The sequence below is a fragment of the Lygodium microphyllum genome, chromosome 24 (genome assembly GCF_053477565.2).
Source record: "Lygodium microphyllum isolate KBCC chromosome 24, Lygodium_microphyllum_v1.1.10, whole genome shotgun sequence".
NCBI classification, from domain to species: domain Eukaryota; kingdom Viridiplantae; phylum Streptophyta; class Polypodiopsida; order Schizaeales; family Lygodiaceae; genus Lygodium; species Lygodium microphyllum.
Window position 1 is genome coordinate 98,030,429 of NC_141158.1, and position 23,117 is coordinate 98,053,545.

The 23,117-nt window shown below is 38.5% G+C and overlaps 1 protein-coding gene across 1 annotated transcript; it reads right to left on the reverse strand.

Annotated features, from left to right (window-relative positions):
• Positions 1-1,102: 1,102 nt before the first annotated feature.
• On the reverse strand, positions 1,103-20,124 carry LOC148015412 (cysteine-rich receptor-like protein kinase 1). The gene is made up of 10 exons (XM_087665200.1): positions 19,240-20,124; positions 18,987-19,097; positions 18,776-18,900; positions 11,599-11,809; positions 11,265-11,508; positions 10,958-11,087; positions 2,221-2,482; positions 1,887-2,130; positions 1,582-1,711; positions 1,103-1,399 (listed from the first exon to the last, which is right to left on the reverse strand). The coding sequence occupies exons 1-10, from the start codon at positions 20,099-20,101 to the stop codon at positions 1,184-1,186; spliced, it is 2,535 nt and encodes an 844-aa protein (XP_087521326.1). The 5' UTR covers positions 20,102-20,124; the 3' UTR covers positions 1,103-1,183.
• Positions 20,125-23,117: the final 2,993 nt, after the last annotated feature.

Genomic DNA, 23,117 nt, shown 5'->3' on the forward strand with positions numbered 1-23,117 from the left:
ATGAAATGATATTTTAATAGTTGGACATATGCATGCAATGTATATATACTCTAAAAACATCCACAAATGCGCATATACATAAAAAAAGAGTTGAATTTCTTTTTTCATTGAAGATTATAGGATGGGTTAATAGTTTTAATTGTTGAACATATTCATGCAATATATACATACTCTAAAACCACACACAAATATACATAGACTATAAAATATATGAATAATATATGTACATATACACATGCAAGCATGTACACAGTCGGGTAGTTTACAATAGGTATATCCTCTATATCACATGTGTTCAAGGCCTATTTATAAATATCCTTAATTGTAATTTTTTTCTTAATAAAACATAACCCTTTTCTATTCAATATGTAAGTAAACCCTTCACATGGGACCATTTTGTATGTAAAAGTGTGTAAAAATGGTATTTTGAAACTCCCTTACGTTGAACTCACGTAATACATACATACATTTAAAATTGACCTCCTCGAGTGTACACACTTGTGCAAACACATCCACACATGTATGCATATATACACGTGTGTGTGTGTGTGTGTGTGTGTGTGTGTGTGTGTGTGTGTGTGTGTGTGTGTGTGTGTGGAGACATGCTCATACACATGTAAATATATATGAGTGAGAGAATATATATATATATATATATATATATATATATATATATATATATAGAGAGAGAGAGAGAGAGAGAGAGAGAGAGACAGAGCAAAGGGAGAGATAATAGACACACACTTATAAAATATGCACATATAAACATGTGCACATGCACATGTATAGACACACACATCCACATATACACATACATACACATATATGCATACAATGCATGTACACACACACACACACACACACACACACACACACATGCATACAATGCATATAGACATGTGAAATGGAGACCTATCAACATACATCTATTCTCGAATGGCAAACAAGAGCAATGAGTCTTCCACTCACCTTCGTTAATGTGCTTTATCAATCTTGACCCACATTTGTTTAAGAGAAACTTTATAGAGATAAATACACGATTCAATCATAAGGCTTAGTGTATGTAGAGCAAAATATGACATAATTTTTTTTCTCCTTTTTGGATTAACACAAGAAGTTGTAGGTGTGGAGTAACTATCTAAAATCCCATTTCTACATAGGACCATGAGCTATGATTGGATATTCAATTGGTAGAAGGTTTAGAATTATTTGTGGTAAGGTCCACAAAAACTGGCTTCGTAGGTAATTGTAATACTTCAGACTCCCCAAAAAGCATCATGGTTATTGTTGTCATGGTTGGTCTCAATGTGGGACTTGCTTGCATACACAAGAGGGCATCACTTCTTATACGTTGGTCTACAAGCTCCAGCTGTCGCCTTTGTTGGAACAATCTCCATGCCTACTAGTACAACAAGTTTCAACAAAGCAATTGGTTTAATAATATAATATACTATAGAAGGAAAGACTTAATTAATGGCCATTGTCCTTGTTTCTAAGCAAAACCTAATGAGAAGCTTTAGGTAAATGAATATCCCAATATATAATAGCTGATGAAGGAAGGCTGATGCATCCATCTCTTACCAAGTCAAGAACTCCTCCATTGAAGTTCCTCCTTCCGGTTGCGACCTCAAGGCTAACGACACCAAAGCTGAAGACATCAACCTTCTCACTGAGCTCCCCATGGGTAGCATATTCAGGGGCGAGATATCCTCTTTCATATGAAGAATAAAATGTAATTAATTAGTACACTAAGGCATTATGCACATAATTCGACTTGCTACTCTATCTATGGTAAAGCTAGCATATATATGATAGGCACAAGCAATATCTAATAATCATCCCCTCCCATCAATAATATTGTAGGAATTAATAAGTCATACACTTACAAGGTTCCGGCCACCCTTGTGTTGATATGTGACTCGTCTTCCGAGAGGAGCCTCGTGAGGACAAAATCTGCAATAACTGGGTTGAGACGGTCATCCAACAAAATGTTACTTAACTTAATATCTCGATGGACGATATGATCGTGGCACTCCTCGTGAAGGTACGCCAACCCATGAGCCATGCCCAGAATGATTCCAAAACGAGTAGGCCAATCTAGCTTTGGTATACCCTCCTCCATCGAGTCCCCTACCGACAAGAAAAGAAACCCTTATCAATAGCACTACTTCACCACTTCTTATATCCTCATGCATGTGTGAGTAATAAGTGTCATCGTACCAAATAAGACCTTATCCACACTTTTGTTTGGGAGATATTCATAAACTAGGATTCTATTAGAGCCTTCCATGCATATCCCTAATAGCTTTATCAAGTTCTTGTGTTGCACATTGCTTATGATATTTACTTCATTCATGAACTCGTTCTTCCCTTGCGTGCTTGATGATGATAACTTCTTTACTGCAATTTTTTGTCCATTTGGTAAAGCTCCTTGCATCAACATTAGAGTTAATATCTTACTAGCCAAAAAAAAATGTTGAGACTACTTTAAACATGTGACAATGAGGAGAAAAAAGATTCCTACGTTTTGAAGTGAACCTCAACATTTCTCTTGGTCCAAGCCATTGCAACATAGATGATACAATAGACCACTCAAGTGCATATAAGCAATTTAGTCCCTAGACTATAGAATTAGGTAGTCCAAGTGAGTATATCTATGTAGGTTTTGTAGATAAGTATTTCTTAGCTCTTAGATATTGTAAGGTGATGAACCAAATCACAAACTTAGGAAGGTGGAAACAATCAAGGAACCATGGATGCCTTAGTTCTTGTCAAGAGATGAGCTAAATCTTTACTTAGGAAGGTGGTACCAACCAAGTAACCATCTAAAGTAGATAGGGGATGTAACTCAATCCATGTATTTCTTACTAAAACAAAAGTGAGTGGAGCTAGTTATAAGTTTTCGAATGTTATAGAATGTTAGAATTCTGTTAATAGGCACTACATTAGCTATTCTACATAACCATATTGGATTATTAGATGGTATCATATGACAAGGAGCCAAGTTGTCCCTATAGTAGATTACTCTTAGACAACCTATGTGTACTCATCTCCTCACCCCACATACTATTTGTTCCCCCATATATACAACTACACTCAAGTAAAAGTTGGAAATTGTTTTGGAAGGCTACCACTTGGCAAAACTTGCCCATGCAAGGGGGAAAAAGGTTTTTGAATGGAGCCATCTTGATAATGCATATAGAACAATTTCAAGGGTTGATTTCAATCATGGTGTAATTAGTTGTCCTTTCAATGCACGTTTGCATATACACACACAATAAACACACCCATACCCAATGCAAGGCTAAGCATAGGCCCATCTTTATTTACTAATTATACCTTAAGACTCTCTATTTCTAATTTCGTATGATGAATTGAATTGGCTATGGCATGGTTGGTTGTTCACATGGTATTCACCTTTATTATATAATGAAGCTACTATATCCTTTGAATCTATTTAAACTCACATTTTATTCAATGTTTTAAAATATTCTACAAGCATAAAGCTTGTACAACTAGATTGTATTACTCATTTATCCAAAAAAAAAAAGTAGATCTCATGAAGCTTACTATGGTTTAATTAGATATTCTATTAAGGCAAGGTTAAATGGCTAGTAGTCAAGATATACCCAAGCTTTTATTTAGGTCTTAATGACATGCCATTTTGATTTTGCATGTAACAAGCTCAAACGTTTCCCTTTGCACAATTCACAAATTCTAATATTGACTTCAAGTTTCTACTACTTGCATATCTCCTTGATCTTGATCTTTTATATGATATAATGACTCTTATACACATTCTAATTTTATTTATGTGTAAAAAGGTGTACATTAACTTAATATATGCAAAATAAGATGCTAAAAAAACCAAACCCCCAACTTTTATGAGGCCTTCAATCTTTTACAAAGCACATCAGCACTATGCCATTTAATGAGTTTTATACCTTTTGATGTTTGAAAATAATACCACGATTGTAGTAATCTCTATTTTGATATAGCTAGAATAAAGAAAAATGAATCCATTTTCTACGAATTTGAAATAATTAGATATAATCATTATCTATTCAATAGTAGCGCATATTAGACTTTGAATTTGTTGTAATTTGATGTGTTCATCATGATCCTATATTTTCATGCTTATTTCAAAGGAATGTTCTCTCTCTATCAAGGCCTATTAAATGAAATGTGAATGCATGTGTGCATGCGCATGCAAATATATATAAGTGTGTGTGTGGAGACATGCTCATACACATGTAAATATATATGAGTGAGAGTATATATATATATAGATATATATATATATATATATATATATATATATATATAGATATATATATATATAGATATAGATATATATATATATATATATATATATATATATATATATATATAGAAAGAGAGAGAGAGAGAGCATAGGGAGAGATAATAGACACACACTTATAAAATATGCACATACAAACATGTGCACATGCACATGTATAGACACACACATCCACATATACACATACATACACATATATGCATACAACACACACACACACACACACACACACACACACACACACACACACACACACACACACACACACACACACACACACACACACACACACACACACACACACACACACACACATGCATGCATACAATGCATATACACATGCGAAATGGAGACTTATCAACATACATCTATTCTCCATTGGCAAACCTTTGCCCTAAACAAGAGCAATGAGCCTTCCACTCACCTTCGTTAATGTGCTTTATCAATCTTGACCCACATTAGTTTAAGAGAAACTTTATAGAGATAATTACACGATTCGATCATAAGGTTTAGTGTATGTAGAGCAAAACATGACTTTCTTTTTTTTCCTTTTTGGATTAACACAAGAATTTGTAGGTGCGGAGTGACTATCTAAAATCCCCTTTCTACATAGGACCATGAGCTATGATTGGATATTCAATTGGTAGAAGGTTTAGAATTATTTGTAGTATGGTCCACAAAAGGTGGCTTTGAAGGTAATTGTAACACTTCAAACTCCCCAGAAAGCATCATGGTTATTGTTGTTATGGTTGGTCTCAATGTGGGAATTGCTTGCGTACATAAGAGGGCAACATGAATGACACGCAAAAATTCTCCAACAGACAAGACATCACTTCTTAGACGTTGGTCTACAAGCTCCAGCTGTCGCCTTTGTTGGAATAATCTCCATGCCTACTAGTACAACAAGTTTCAACAAAGCAATTGGTTTAATAATATAATATACTGTAGAAGGTGTTGAGATATCGAGCTCCACTCGTGATACGCCAGGGTGACCATTGTGTATTTATGTCACCGACTTGTCAGTTGCAGACGTGGTTGGTACACCGCCAATGAATAATAGCTACATGACAGCTATCCTTATCTACTCTAGTTTGTGGCTCAGTTAGTATGCCACCTTAGTTAGTTGAGTTTGGTTTGAGACCCATATATAGGGTTCTTCTATTTCTTTGTATAAAACTTCTTTTGGCTTACACAACTAAGAAGAGGAAAACTGTTTTCAGCCTCCACCTCTGTGTGTATTCCCCCATTGTGCAAGCAAGAAAGCTACAAGTGAGACTCCTTCCTTCTCTCCCACAATCTTGACATGGTATCAGAGCCTTGTTCGTGGTAAGGAGCTCAAGAAACCAAGCCAAGCTCGCGGTGTTCTGGTAAGAGGAGCAGTGTTGCTTTCATTTTCTATTTTGGGAGCAGATCTCTGCAGGTAGCACAGCTGGAAAGTGCAGGAGTGCATTGTCTCAGGTTGAGACGCCCTTCGCGGTGAAGCAAGAGGGCAGTATATGCTGCGGGAAAGGGCTTTAGCTTCGGCGACCTTGTTTTTTTTATTTGAGGCCATTTCGGGGCCGGTTTTGGAGGCGGAAGTTTTCTGCACGCACTCAAGAAAAGGCCCAGTTTTGTGCTGTGGAGCCACTGTTCTACAGGTCAGTGAAAAGTTACTGTAGAAATTGCATCGTATGCTTGTGCGCAGAGACATTGGGAGTTACAGAATCATCCCTGTTGCCTGTTGATGCAAAATCGTCACTAGGAAGTGACTGTGTGGTCAAATACCACTTTCGCCAGTTTTGCAGATTTTCCCTTGTGAGGGTGAAGCTGTGTTTTTTGCAGTGACAGAATTTTTTGCAGTGTTCTGTAATGGCGTCTGATTCTCTTTCACAGATTGTCACTGAAAAGTTTGACAAGAACAACTTCCAAGCATGGAAGTTTAGAATGACGAATTTCCTTATGGGAAAAGGATATTGGGAATTTGTTGCAGGAAATGAAGAAGAACCAGTTCTTCCTGATGTTCCCAATCAACAGCAAATGCAGGCATTTAAAGCATGGCATGAGAGAGCCAGGAAAGTTATGTACTGGCTGTCTATCAGCATTTCAGACTTTATGATTGTGCATATTCAAGATGCAAGTACGCCAAAGGAGGCATGGGATACTTTGTCAAAAATGTATAGCACAAATACGCAAGCCAGGAAAATGTAGCTCAAGCAAGAGTTGCACAATGTGCAAAGAGAAAGTATGAGCATCAATGACTACCACATGAAGGTGAAGAAGATTGCAAATGCACTTGCTTCCATTGGGTCGCCAGTGGAAGATGATGATTTAGTCTCAGTGACCTTGAATGGTCTAGGAAATGATTATGCACAGTTCCGAACATCCATTTCCGTCCATGAAAGATTTCCTGATTTTGAGGAGTTGATTGCTCTTCTAATTTCAGAGGAGCAGAGAAATGGTGGTGCATCTTCTTCAGGAGGAACTTCAAAAGAAGCTGTCTTCTACTCAAATGTTGGAAGAGGTAGAGGCAGAGGTAGAGGAGGCCGATTTGGAGGCCGTGGTAGAAATCAGAATATGCAGCAAACTCAAGAAAACTAGTCCTATGGAGGAGGATGTGGTAACTCTAGAGGCAGGGGGAGCCAAAGAGGTCATGGTGGATGGCAAAGAGACCAAAATGCAAATAGTAATGTTGAATGCTACTACTGTGGTAAAATGGGTCATATGGCTAAAGACTGCTATAAAAAGCAGAATGACATCATGAATGGAAAACTGCAACAAGGGAATTATGCATCTTCTAGTAGACAGGGTGATGACAGAAATGAGCATTTGTTTATGGTGCAGCACATGAACAATTCTGTGACAAGTGCAGAAGAAAGCAATGATGTATGGTATGTTGACTCAGGTGCATCAAACCACATGACAGGTCATGCAAAATGGATGGAGGATGCAAGGAAAATGAAAAAAACCAGGATTTGTGGAGACTGGTGATGATACTGCACATCCTATAGTGCAAATTGGAAAATTTCCTTTGTCTATGCAGGATGGGAAAAAGAAATACCTATCAGATGTATTTCATGTCCCGAATATCACCAATAATCTGGTTTCTGTTGGTCAAATGGTTGAGCAGGGCTTGCAGGTCAGATTTAATCCTCATGGATGCTTTGTTGAGGATATGAAAAATAAAGGTCGCTTGATAGCAAAAGGAAAGAAGAAGGGCAGAATGTTTACATTGGATGCAGACATGCCTGAATTGAGTGCAGCAATGTTTGCACATGGGACTGGTGTAGTTGCAGATATTGATATCTGGCATAAACGCATTGGTCATGTTAATGTACAACGACTTAAATCAATGCAGGCCCAAAATATTGTTGCAGGATTGCCCAAATTCAAGGTTGCAGAAATGCATAAGGTATGTGAAGCCTGTCAGTTTGGAAAACAGGCAAGGAAACCATTTCCTAGACATGTTCAAGAGAGTGAGAAGCCATTGGAATTAATCCACTTTGATGTGTGGACTACTAAAGCTGCATCTCTTGGAGGCTGCCATTATTTTGTCACTTTTATTGATGACTATAGCAGAAAAGTTTGGGTGTATTTTATGAAAAAGAAAAGTGAAGTTTTTGGGCATTTCAAAACTCTTAAAGCTATGGTTGAAAAAGAAACAGGCCTGCAGATAAAATGCCTAAGGTCAGATGGAGGGGGAGAGTACCTCTCAAATAAGTTTGCAAAGTTCTTGCAGGAGCATGGCATAAAGAAGCAATATTCATGCAGTCATACCCCACAACAAAATGGAATTGCAGAAAGGAAAAACAGGCATATTGGAGAGGTATCTCGTGCCATGCTCAATGAAAAAGACCTGCCAGATTTTTATTGGGCTAAAGCAGTTGCTACAGCAGTCTATATAATGAACAAGACTCCCACTGCAGCAATACATGGGATGACTCCAGAGGAGAGGTATACTGGTAGGAAACCAGATATTTCTCATTTGAAAATTTTTGGTTGCATTGCCTATGTACATGTGCCAGATGAGTTGAGATCCAAGTTGGATCCAAAAGCTGAGAAGTGCATCTTTATTGGTTACTCTCTGCAGTAAAAAGGGTATAGATGCTATAACACTTCTACTCGTAAGTTTACAGTGAGCAAAGATGTTGTTTTTTATGACATGAGTAGCTGGTATAAACCAGTAAATGTGATTGATGATGTAGATGCACAAAATGGTAATGCTGCACAGAATTCACAGCAGCAGTCACAAAATATTAGTGGACCTGGAGCATCCTCTAGCAGTGGTTCACATTCTTCGCCATGGACAGGTAGATTGAGATCAGGAGAATCTTCTCAAAGCAATGCAGATAGTGGTATGCAGGTATCACGAAAAGGAAAAGAGAAGGTTGATCAGCCCATGTTTGATGTGAATGCACATCACTCTTATGTGGATGGTGAATCCAGTGGCTCAGAACAGAGCATTAATGATGAGTTGGGTATTCCTTCTATTGTTACACCTGGAGTAAGGAAGACCAGGGATGTTTTGAGAGCACCTGGGAGTGAACCCACTTTGCGCAGGTCTACCAGAGCTAGGTATCATGTGGATAGGCTGAAATACGATGGATTTATAGCCATTCACTTGCATATATGGTCAAAGTGATACAGGAACCAGAACCCACTTCTTTTGAGCAAGCCATGGGAAAAGAAAAATGGGAGAAAGCCATGGATGAAGAAATGGATGCCTTGGAAGCAAATGCTACATGGGAATTGGTACCTTTGCCTAAAGGTAAAAATGCAATTGGCTGTAAGTGGGTTTATAAGGTGAAGCACAATGCAGATGGTTTTGTGAATAGATACAAGGCAAGATTAGTAGTCAAGGGGTATGCACAAACATATGGCATTGACTATGAAGAAACATTCAGTTTGGTTGCAAGGATGGCAATCGTAAGAGCAGTCATTGCTATGGCTGCATCAAAGGGATGGTCTTTACATCATATGGATGTAAAGAATGCCTTCTTGCATGGTGATTTGCAAGAAGAGGTCTATATGGAGCAGCCACCAGGTTATGTGCATACTGTTCATCCTGAGTTTGTTTGCAGGTTGAAGAAAGCCTTGTATGGCTTGAAGCAAGCACCTAGAGCATGGTCTGACAAGATAGGACAGTATCTTGTCACTATTGGATTTCAGATTTTCAAGGCAGATTTCTCACTTTATGTGAGAAAAACAGAGAAAGGTATTATGCTACTTGTCATTTATGTTGATGATTTGATTATGACAGGTGACAGTGATGAAGATATCCTTCATGTGAAAATGCTATTGAAGCAGAAGTTTCAGATGAAGGATTTGGGAGAGCTGTGTTATTTCTTGGGCATTGAGGTGATTAGATCACCAAGTGGGATACAGCTCTTGCAGAGGCAGTATGGATTGGACATGCTGTCAAAGTATGGGATGACAGGCTGTAAGCCTATTTCAGTTCCTTTGGAGCAGAATGTGAAGCTGAGCACATATGCAGGTGGGCTTCTAGAAGACCCTAGAGTAGGAAGTTTGATTTATATGACTATTACCAGGCCAGATTTGAGCTATTATGTTGGATTGGTAAGTCAGTTTATGCAGGCTCCAAGGAAACCACATTTGGATGCAGCTAGACGCATACTCAGGTATGTGAAGTCCACATTGCAGTATGGACTATTTTATGAGATTGGGGTTCAGATATAGTTGCATGGACACACTGATGCTGATTGGGCTGGTAGTATTTGTGATAGACGATCTACCAGTGGATATGTGTTCTCTTTTGGGAGTACTGCAGTCACTTGGAGCAGCAAGAAACAGCCTACAGTTGCCTTGTCGAGCACAGAGGCTAAGTACAAGGGTGCAGCAATGGCTGCATGTGAGGTGGCTTGGTTGCATAAGCTACTTTATGATATGCATCAGTCTACAGATGGGCCAGTTGTTATTTATTGTGACAACATGAGTAGTATACACTTGGCAAATAACCCAGTCTATCATGCTAGAACAAAGCACATTGAGGTGCATTATCACTATGTGTGAGAGAGGGTTTTACTAGGTCTTATTGATCTAGTTTATGTCAGCACAAAGGATCATGTAGCTGACATATTCACGAAGGCATTGGGTGCAGAGAAGCTGCGCAAGTTCAGAGACCTTCTTGGTGTGCAGGAATTGGGATTGAGCTCGAGGGGGAGTGTTGAGATATCGAGCTCCACTCGTGATACGCCAGGGTGACCGTTGTGTATTTATGTCACCGACTTGTCAGTTGCAGACGCGGTTGGTACACCGCCCATGAATAATAGCTACATGACAGCTATCCTTATCTACTCTAGTTCGTGGCTCAGTTAGTATGCCACCTTAGTTAGTTGAGTTTGGTTTGAGACCCATATATAGGGTTCTTCTATTTCTTTGTATAAGACTTCTTTTGGCTTACACAACTAAGAAGAGGAAAACTGTTTTTAGCCTCCACCTCTGTGTGTATTCCCCCATTGTGCAAGCAAGAAAGCTACAAGTGAGACTCCTTCCTTCTCTCCCACAATCTTGACAGAAGGGAAGACTTAATTAATGGCCATTGTGCTTGTTTCTAAGCAAAACCTAATGAGAAACATTAGGTAAATGAATATCCCAATATATAATAGCTAATGAAGGAAAGCCGATGCATCCATCTCTTACCAAGTCAAGAACTCCTCCATTGAAGTTCCTCCTTCCAGTTGCGACCTCAAGGCTAACGACACCAAAGCTAAAGACATCAACCTTCTCACTAAGCTCCCCATGGATAGCATATTCAGGGGCGAGATATCCTCTTTCATATGAATAATAAAATGTAATTAATTAGTACACTAAGGTATTATATGCACATAATTTGACTTGCTACTCTATCTATGGTAAAGCTAGAATATATATGATAGGCACAAGCAATATCTAATAATCATCCCCTCCCATCAATAATATTGTAGGAATTAATAAGTCATACACTTACAAGGTTCTGGCCACCCTTGTGTTGATATGTGACTCATCTTCCGAGAGGAGCCTCGCAAGGCCAAAATCCGCAATAACTGGGTTGAGACGGTCATCCAACAGAATGTTACTCAACTTAATATCTCGATGGATGATACGATCTTGGCACTCCTTGTGAAGGTACGCCAACCCACGAGCTATGCCCAGAATGATCCCAAAACGAGTAGGCCAATCTAGCTTCGGTATACCCTCCTCCATTGAGTCCCCTACCGACAAGAAAAGAAACCCTTATCAATAGCACTACTTCACCACTTCTTATATCCTCATGCATGTGTGAGTAATAAGTGTCATCGTACCAAATAAGACCTTATCCATACTTTTGTTTGGGAGATATTCATAAACTAGGATTCTGTTAGAGCCATCCGTGCATATCCCTAATAGCTTTATCAAGTTCTTGTGTTGCACATTGCTTATGATATTTACTTCATTCATGAACTCGTTCTTCCCTTGCGTGCTTGATGATGATAACTTCTTTACTGCAATTTGTTGTCCATTTGGTAAAGCTCCCTGCATCAACATTAGAGTTAATATCTTACTAGCCAAAAAAAACATGTTGAGACTACTTTAAACATGTGACAATGAGGAGAAAAAAGATTCCTACGTTTTGAAGTGAACCTCAACATTTCTCTTGGTCCAAGCCATTGCAACATAGATAATACAATAGACCACTCAAGTGCATATAATCAATTTAGTCCCTAGTATAGAATTAGGTAGTCCAAGTGAGTATATCTATGTAGGTTTTGTAGATAAGTATTTCTTAGCTCTTAGTTATTGTAAGGTGATGAACCAAATCACAAACTTAGGAAGGTGGAAGCAATCAAGGAACCATGGATGCCTTAGGTCTTGTCAAGAGATGAGCTAAATCTTTACTTAGGAAGGTGGTAGCAACCAAGTAACCATCTAAAGTAGATAGGGGATGTAACTCAATCCATGTATTTCTTACTAAAACAAAAGTGAGTGGAGCTAGTTATAAGTTTTCGAATGTTATAGAATGTTAGAATTCTGTTAATAGGCACTACATTAGCTATTCTACATAACCATATTGGATTATTAGATGGTATCATATGACAAGGAGCCAAGTTGTCCCTATAGTAGATTACTCTTAGACAACCTATGTGTACTCATCTCCTCACCCCACATACTATTTGTTCCCCCATATATACAACTACACTCAAGTAAAAGTTGGAAATTGTTTTGGAAGGCTACCACTTGGCAAAACTTGCCCATGCAAGGGGGAAAAAGGTTTTTGAATGGAGCCATCTTGATAATGCATATAGAACAATTTCAAGGGTTGATTTCAATCATGGTGTAATTAGTTGTCCTTTCAATGCACGTTTGCATATACACACACAATAAACACACCCATACTCAATGCAAGGCTAAGCATAGGCCCATCTTTATTTACTAATTATACCTTAAGACTCTCTATTTATAATTTCGTATGATGAATTGAATTGGCTATGGCATGGTTGGTTGTTCACATGGTATTCACCTTTATTATATAATGAAGCTACTATATCCTTTGAATCTATTTAAACTCACATTTTATTCAATGTTTTAAAATATTCTACAAGCATAAAGCTTGTACAACTAGATTGTATTACTCATTTATCCAAAAAAAAGTAGATCTCATGAAGCTTACTATGGTTTAATTAGATATTCTAATAAGGCAAGGTTAAATGGCTAGTAGTCAAGATATATCCAAGCTTTTATTTTAGGTCTTAATGACATGCCTTTTTGATTTTGCATGAAACAAGCTCAAATGTTCCCCTTTGCACAATTCACAAAATCTAATATTGACTTCAAGTTTCTACTACTTGCATATCTTCTTGATCTTGATCTTTTATATGATATAATTACTCGTATACACATTCTAATTTTATTTATGTGTAAAAAGGTGTACATTAATTTAATATATGCAAAATAAGATGCTAAAAAAACCAAACCCAACTTTTATGAGGCCTTCAATCTTTTACAAAGCACATCAGTACTATGCCTTTTAATGAGTTGTATACCTTTTGATGTTTGAAAATAATACCACGATTGTAGTAATCTCTATTTTGATATAGCTAGAATAAAGAAAAATGAATCCTTTTTCTAAGAATTTGAAATAATTATATATAATCATTATCTATTCAATAGTAGCGCATATTAGACTTTGAATTTGTTGTAATCCAAGATTCTTTCTTTGTCTTCATCACATATCTAATTCATCACACTTTAGTCAAATTGTGCACTTAAATTGGATTGTTCCTTCATCCCATAGATATATGCATTTTCTACTTCCTTTGTTATGTAGTAATTTGGCTAATGGATCAGCAAAACTATATTTAACAAATCAAGGAGTCATCTTCCCTCCTATTTTCATTCTCAAGCTAGCCACAACCTTTTAATTAGAAAAGAGCACTACAACAAATTAAGAAGAAGCCCAAAGTATGTCACTCATTACTTAATCGAACTCAATTCCATATTTATGACTTTTTCTAAACCTTAATATGCATCCGTTCAAACTTTTCTTGAAGAAGTGTTGATAGTAACAACCTAGATATTTGAAAATCTTGCTAGGGTCTATTAGTTTAAACCCATAGTCCACCAGTCAATCAAATTCTTCCACCTCACAATTGATCAATGTGATTTTGATTTTGTGAATGTGTACCACTAAGTTGAAGAGGATCACCAATTTCTCACATGGCTCCATTAGAGCCACTAAGAAATTCTTTTTTTCTCTCGGTATATTTTTATCATCAACAGCACAAACATCTTCCCATTGAAAACTTGCCTACCTAGTAAATGCAAACCTTCCATAGCTCCTTCACTTACATTCTTCTCCAAAGTCCTTAGCAATGGATCACATCCATTAATACAAAACTCTACAAGTGTTACTAAATAAGGCCTCCAAGGCTCAAAGAAATTGCTATTGAATGCCAAAATATCATAAGCAAAGTTAGAGCGATCACTTTATATCACGTTGTCGTGCCGCTATGCGCACACCGTGTAAAAAAATTTAATATTTTGAACCATGGACACTAATACTAATGCTTAAAGTGGCATTGGCTTCAAAATATTAGAGTGTGGCTTCCTTTTAGATTTAGAGAGTTAATGCCACTTTAGGCATTAGTATTAGTGTCCATGTACTCATATTGAAGCTTTTATTGACATTTATTATGATTGCAAGGCATACATTTGGGAACGATTTCTTGCATATTCCTATCTTAAGTTTTCTTTATATCCCTCCATCTATTGCACTCTATGCATTGAGCTCATGTACTAATTTCATCCTCTTGAACATGGACCTGGATAAGGTGTTTGACTAAATTATGTGGTCACATCTTGTCCACTCTTACAACCTTGGGCTTTGCGCCAATATTCAAGGAAATGGTTGCAACCCTACTTACTAATGCTAATGCTTGTATATCCTTAAACGGATAGATTTCTTTCCCTTTTGCATCAAGATCATTGATAGGGTAAGGGTGCCCATGGGGCCCCCCTCCTTTTTGCTATAGTCACTGATCCTCTTATGAGAAAAGTGGATAAGAAAGTACATGATGGGGTGATTAGAGGCATTTTGCTTCTAGGTGGATAGTCCTTTATGGTACTATTCTCCATAAATGACAACATATGCATTGTGCAAGCTTATCGACAAATCAACAAAATCTCGAATGTATGTTTATCAAGAATTTGAAAACCTTTTTTCCTCTCTAGTTAGCAATTCTAAAACTAAAATCCTTATGCTTGGTTGGGGAGGTTACATACAATGGATGTCTTAGTTTAGTTTTCAAATCATTCAGCATGGCCAAGTGTCCCAGTACTTGGGTTGCCCAATGGGTGTGGGAATCACCCATTGGGCATGAAGTTTAATATGTTTTCTACTAGTGTGAAATATCCAACTGCCCTAACTAGGAGGTTGTTGATTTTGAGGAGTAGCTTAATGGATTCAACTATATTTGTTGTTACAATAATGCATTTCAATATAACCCAATGGGAAAAGGTTAAAGACTATTTATGGTTTTTTTGTGGATGTTTGAAGAAAAGAAAACTTGGCACTCTACTCCCTAGCATATAGTCACAAAATTGATTGGGATAACACATGCTTGGGCTTAACTAGTTTGGTCGATAATGCTACCTTTCTTAGTGTAGGCTTGCTAAAAGAGTTTAGAGAGACTAGCCTTGGATGTACATCATTAGGAGACGAATTACTAGAGTGCATATTAAATGAGGGGTTTGGCAACATATGACATGGGAATATGTCGAGTATAGCTTGCTTCCCATCTCAATACCTCAATCTCAAGTGGCTCAAGCTTTGATCAAAGAATGGAGAGGCATCATTCAAGAACTTCAATGGATCGATTTGCATGGTAGGCAAAGGTACCCCTCCTTGGGGCTAAGTTTGTGGACCTTTCCATATGCCCATAATCCCCCCTTTTTACCTATTCTTCAAGAACCCAAAATTTCGAAGAGTATACATACAAAAGGTTTACAAAGATGGGAAGATAGTATGGGATAAACCAAAGGATGACTTGATCAATATTGGCAAATTTCATGAAATTTTTGGTTCATCTAAAAAGGAAGTTTCTCAGTTACAAGAAGTTAAGGAAGAAAAAAGGAAATTGGACCTTAGACAAAATGCTAACTAATAAGCCTCTTATATGCTTTCTTGGAGATAGTAGAGGAATCATAATTGATTGCAAAGTTTCAATACAACAACTTTGGTGGTATACAATGTGCATTACACTTCACGCAACTGAGACTTGAAAGAAGAGATTTCCTCACTTTCGAGGGGTTTACTATATGTATATCTTCTACATCACCTATTCAAGGACTATTTATATATACCCTTAACTATGAATTTTCATTGAATAAAACACATCCCTTTTATATTCAATCTGTATGGCACCCTTATGCAAGTCCAAACTATGTAAAAATGATTTTTCAAAATTCTCTTATGTTAAACCTGCATTGTCGTGCCACTACCCGCACATCGTGTAAAAATATATAGAGTGTGACTTTCTTATTGATTTAGAGAGCCAATGCCATTTTAGACATTAGCGTTAGTGTCCATGGTTCAAAAATATTAGATTTTAGTTAGTTTTTGATATTTTAGATATTATCTCTTGTAAAAATCCATAAAATTGTAGACAACTTCTAGATTAGGATGACATGTAAAAGAAAGCATGTAGCTTTCAGCCAATTTGAGAGGATTTTATGTAAAAAGAGAGATTGACGAAATCGCGTGACGCACGATTGTTATTTTCAGGCAATTAACAACGCTCTGAAGAGGGAGATGAAGGAGTGATCTGGCAGAATTCTGGCCAGGTGTACTAGTATTTTACCCCGCTTTCGGAGCCAATGGAAGCATCAGATTGGTGATCTGAGTAGCATAGAGGAATTTATTATTTTATACACATTTTTGTCTATTAGAGTTATATCTTCTCATAATGTTGAAAGAAACCGACAGGCTTCATCTCTGTTAGTATTCTTCTACATTTTCTAATTCTTTTTGGGAGTATTCTTCTACGTCTACAATTTCTTCAAACCCCTTCTCTTCTGTCTACTCCTCTCTCTAAATCTACCTTCACCTTGCTATCTCTTACCCCCGTGGTGGACTTTTGACACCAAACACTCCGACAGCGTGTTAAGGAAACTTTATGCTATCATCAAAGGTAAATTTCTAAAGATATTTAGGCTAATTTGGACTGACATCTTCAGTCATATTCAGAGAATTAGCTACAACATTGTTCTTTTAATTCATTTCTTACTCTACAGAAGACATCTTGTCAAAATATGCAAGTATTATGTGTCCCTATGGCAAGGCAATGTTTGTAGATCATTCATAGATGCTTTGAATTGAATGAAGAGGAGCTTTTTCTCTTATTTCTTGGTTGAGGTAACCTATCCTTATCAGGAACTCAATTTGAAGCTCTCTTGAATCAAGTCTCTTTGCCCTACAATCCTTGTAATTGACTCATAAGCTTTTGTCCCTAACAATCTATATTGAATGTAATCATGCAAAGTCGATCCATGCTATGGTATCATGTATGAATGTTGGGATGCAAAGTTGTTTATGATACATTACAGCATATTGTACTTGATTTTATAATTTGTGATTGCTCTTACAGTCAAGAAAACAAGCTTGATTTGAGTAAGAACTTATGAGATAATACTCTTGTGATCTTTGCTAAGAACATGCAATTGGAAGCTCTATCAACATATTCAAGAACTTGGCTTGAAACCTTCAACCCTTCTCTTATCTCTACAATCTCCAAAGTCTAAGCTCTTGAACCCCCATACATTCTTCTCTCTCAAACCCCTGTGATTGACCGTGAAGTATCTCTTGAACCTTCAAACATTCAATGTAATCTACTTATCTCTTGAAGACACATCTCCATCTATCTTGTCCAGTTTTCTTGCCAAACCCTTGTGGTGACCTTCAACCCTACGTGCTGCTACGACAACGTTATATATACATATATTTATGAATGATCGCCCCCCCCTCTCTAGAGCTCTCACTCAGAAGTGTGGAAGCTCCCTAACTTAATTTTATGCTTTGAAGAGTGCTACCCGCAAACTACCCACATGTGATAAGCTAGTAGTAGAATTTTGATGTCTCCTTTATGTCCTATCTATGGCAAGAAAAAGGAGTGCGTATATCGTATTTTTTGGGAGTGCCCTAAAATCTAGCCAATATGGAAGTAGGTTAGAAGATTACTTGAGAAAGTGAAGTTTAATAGCTCCTTGAATGCAAATGTCACATTTCACATTACTTGGTGACCCTAGAACCTTTGATGAGGAAACCATTAGACTCATCCACCTACTGAGAGGTGCTAATGATCAAGTTCCTTTGGAGTCATGGAAATGCTCTAATCTTTGAGAATAAAAGATTGCATAATCCTATAAAGTTATGTATAAGAAGGTACTCCAAGCTTAGCTTTTCGGCCTTATGCTAAAAGCGTCAATGTAAGATGCTTTTTTCTTGATACTATATGATCACATTACAAAAACTTTTTTTTATGGGTTCTCGAGAATCATGAGAACATATTTGAAGTTTCCTCTCAGTTTCCTCCAATATTCACAAAAGATAGAGCTAGTATAAAAACTTTCAAGCTTGGCAATTTGGAAGTTTTTTAGATTTTGTATTTTGTTACTGTTATGACCCAAGTCACCTAGATCCTAAAATGCAAAAAATTCTCCCAAAGATCTCTAAATTTTTTGAAAATTTAGCAATTTTCATGATACTAAGCCTTGTGTGGTGAACATTGGTTTCCTTAAAGTTCCATCTATGTTGGTGATATGGAACAATGAGACATTTTTTAAATTTTCTCAAATCATTTAAAAGTAACTAACCAACACCTAAAGTCACTTAAGCATTCTAATCTAGGTTTTTTAACACAAATAAATTTAGTAGATTCTACAATTAGCGTGCCTTTTAGTAAAATAGTAGATATGTTGTTGTAGAGAGTTATATCTTGATTATACCTTGTAGACAGGGCCATATCCGCCCTCTCCGAGCTTATTGTCGAGATGAAAGCCCCTAGTCGCGATTTCAAGTTGATTAAAAGAGAAAACCATGACCTTGGGCCGAAATAAATCGCCATATGTATCTGTGTCCAAAGCCGACTATTTATTTTTAATATTAGCTTTTGATTTATTAAATGATTGGGTATTTGAGGAGATGAAAGTTACTAACCCATTTTAATGCTCGAGTAACTCCTGCATCCGTAACAAAGCACCACAACTAAGGATGCAACCAGGATAAGGGAACCGACAACCCCAGCTAGAATGGATGCGATTTTGCGGCCTATATAGAAATGACCAACAATGGTTCATCCAACATTTATGGCAAAGGGAGTAAGTAATTTGATATGCACATGGGCATAATTTAGAGTTCGGATTACAGTAAATCTAGGTTCGATTCGAGCAGCGCTGGCAATGGCACGCACCTTGTGGTTTGCCTCCACTCGACGTCGTCGTGGAAGGCGAATCGTAATAAGGGCTCGGGGCAGGGGTGGGGGTGAAGAATGCGTAAGGCTCGTAACGGAAGTAGCAGCTAGCGTAGTGAGCCTGCTCGCCGAGTGTGGAGTCACAGATGACGCGGTAGGACTGCTGGGTGAGGCAGGAGGCGCACTGGGTCTGGTTGAGGTAGCCGAGGCACTGCGCCAGGGCCCACTCCCCGCTGTCGTTGGCGGAGGCGTAGCCGCCCTCGGCGGGGGCCCTGCCGATCACGTCCTCCATCAGCGTCTGGATGGCCTGCAGGACCACGGGATCGCTGGTCTTGGCAAAGCAGAAGCCGATCACCCAGCTGAAGTCCGGCGGCAACGCCGTGTAAAAGTCGGAGGTGTTGTCGTAGCGCACGAAGCATCGGGCCTGCAGCGCCCCGATCTGGATGCGCGCCCCGACCGACGACGGGCATCCGGCCTGCAGCGACGCCGTGGCCTCCCTCACGCATTCCTGGCATGATGATGATGATGACGCCCCCTGATTATCGCCATTGATGGTTTGGTCCCCCCGGCACTGGAACAAAGCGAACGCCGCCTCGCCGCCGTTAACGTCGTCCCCTGCAGACGCTGTGCTGTACCGCGTTGTCCCGGCCAACGCCGTCAGCCTCTTCAGCGCCGTGTCCAGGTTTGTCTTGAATGCGCTGCTATTGAGCGCTGTTGCGGAAGTCGTATTGCGGAGGCAGTTCAGGTAATCATAAGCTGTCGCCGTTGGCTGAGGTTGCAGCTGATGCAGGATCAGAAAGGGGCAGATCACCATGACCAGCTGGAGAACATGTGTTTTCTGCAGCCCAATCGGCCATTCCATTCCCTTCCCAAACCTGCGCAATCAAGGTTGAAACCTTCAGTTGGAGCTCATAATGGCTAGCCTGCAGTCCATTCAACCTTTTACGCTTTAAAGCAAATACCTTTTACGCTTTAAAGCAACCAATCACAAAAGTTTGGGTACTCTTTTTGTTGAGTCAAATTTCGCACATTCAAAGTTGAAGTCCATAAGGTAGACTAATTTCTACCATGACAAAAGTTCAGTTGTCTATTTCAATGAAGGTTACATTTCTATTCTCTTCTTTTCAACCATAGAAAATACAAACTCAAAAAATGTATAGCCTTTATGTAGGGATAGAAGCATATTTTCCTTTCCCAAAAGTCTTAGAGAAGAAAGATCTTGCAATCGCTAATGTCTAAAAGTTGCAATGAAGAAGTCAATCCTCTTCCTCATCACAAATGTATAAAATACAACTTTCTTTTCATCACAAAAGTCATCAAGCCTTGGTCAAGGAGCACAACATGTATATGCAATATTGTCCTATAATTGGAACTAGACACTGCACACCTGGATTCTCTGAATGCTTCACGTCGATGTTCTCCTAATGCTTCACACTAAGGTTCAAAGCAACCAATCACAAAAGTTTGGGTACTCTTTTTGTTGATTCATAATTTCTTTCTACACGCATTTGATAATATCCCTCTCCTTTTTTCTTCAAAAGTAACTATCACGCGTCTTCCTCCATTCAAACATTTAATGTTGGCGAATTGTTCAAACTTGGTACTCGTTAAATGTAACTATCACGCGTCTTCCTCCAATGCTTCACACTAAGGTTCAAAGCACCAAGGTCTAATATTAGTGCTTCACACTAATATGAGAGAGAGAGAGAGAGAGAGAGAGAGAGATCTTTTTGCATACCAAACGTCCCCTTTTATGCCACATATGTTTGGGGATTTTCTCGTTGGTTTGAGATTCTCAAACCAAACTTTTAAATAATATATAGAATAGATTTTGCATATTATGTTGGAGCGCACATAGGCTCTTAAGAGCATTTGTCTTCACATTATTTCTTCAACCTACAACTCTTGGAAAACATACACGCATACACACACACACACAAAAAAACATGTTAAAAAATGAATAAGTAATCTATACTACTTTCTTATTTTGGCTCTTAGTTCAACCATCTCCCGAACCTCTATTTTTTCCCTTGAGTCTATTGTTTCTCCCAAGCCTTATTTTGAATTTCTCCTAGGCCTAATTTTGAATTCAAATCGTCATTGATTTTATAATCCATGATTCCATGATCTGTGATCATTGAGGCCAGTTGAGGTGGCTTTAATGCCTGACGTCCTCTTTCCTCTCTTCTCTATAGATAAGAAAGTAGTATAGATTCTCTTTCTCATTTTTGATTTTGCAGGCTTATAGGGCTTATGATTCTGAGAGGAAGCTAGGGGGAGCTTGCGGCAGCAGGTGTCATAGTTAGCAGGCACGCAAGTTAGTCTGTCTCTCTGTGTCTCAGGTGGGTAGTACACAGGTGGGCAGAGCACACAATCTGTCTCTCCCTCTCCCTGGTTCTCTCTCTCTCTCTCTCTCTCTCTCTCTCTCTCTCTCTCTCTCTCTCTCTCCTATGTGGGGCCGACATGGCGAGCAGAGTGAGAGAGAGAGAGATTAGTTAGATTATTAATTAATTATTAATAATTAATAAATAATTAATAAATAAAAAATATCTCCTCCCAACACAATATTAGTGAGTTTGGGAATCTCCCAATTCCCATTTTTTGTAAACTAAAAAGGTGGCACCCAGATAACATGCCCATAAGTTTCTCAAAACCATATGATGTGACCTATCATTGGAAAGCACTTGAAAAATGGAATCTATTGAGCTATAGAGCGATCAATTTGGAGTTATAGTGTTCAAGTTATGACAAATCCAAAGATTTGACCATGTGTCCCAAACTTATGGGAAATTCCCATATTCCCCCAATATGGTGTTTCCCCCTATCAATGCCAAACAGGTGGCGGGGGGAAGAAGAGAAGATAATGAAGATGATAATGATGAGGGAGGGAGGCCACATGACCTACCACCCCCCTAGTCATCTCGCCCAGTCCACGGGCCACCTAGGGGACTGAGGACTCCCTGCCACCATGCGTACGCTGATACGTGGTGGGTGGGGTGAGACACCACCACCACCACCCCATACCACCTCCCCCATTATAAAACCACCTCCCTTTCCCCCCCCATGAAAACAAAGAGAAGGATGCCTCGGCACGCTATACAAGTAGCGAGAGAGAGAGAGAGAGAGAGAGAGAGAGAGAGAGAGAGAGAGAAGGTTCTAGAAGGTTTCCATTTTTTCCCCCTCCTTAGGGAGACCACACGCACCTTCCCTTTGCCTCTACCCCATGAGCTTATTCCCCCATTTGCCCCTCTATTTGAGCAAGAGGCTATTGAAGTTCCTGCGAGGGTCGCACCTAGAAGAGAAGAAGATCGAGAATGGACCCCAAGTGAAGAATGTCGCATGCATGTGGCAATCCCACAACCAACAATGAAGCTTCAGGCGAGGTATCACTGTTAATACAACTACGGTACTGGATATAAGTATTACATTTTCAAATCGTTAGATGCTTGCTTTGATTCCCACATGAGAAACATTAGGTCCCGTATTATATTGCATGAGAATAGGTCATTAGAAGGGATAAATTCCATCTTTATAATTGTAGGATGCATATTCAAGTGCAAGAGTTAAAACTATGAAAAAAAAAATTGCACTCATCTATGTATGATAAACACATCTACACCTAAGTGGAATTAGCGATACAAAATTTATACTTGGCTGTGATTAATTAAAATCATGTGTGCCTGATGGGATGGATAGGTTAATTTAAGTCAAAGGAAAGATCGATTCTTTTATACTTGTTTGGGAAGAATGTTGGATTGTCGATCAATGTAAGTGATCAATAGATCTTACAATTTGTATAGTTGTATGAGACCTTAACATACGCCTTAGCCAAAGGAAGGGAGTGTTAAGAAAAATTTTGCATAGTATTGCTCCCGCAT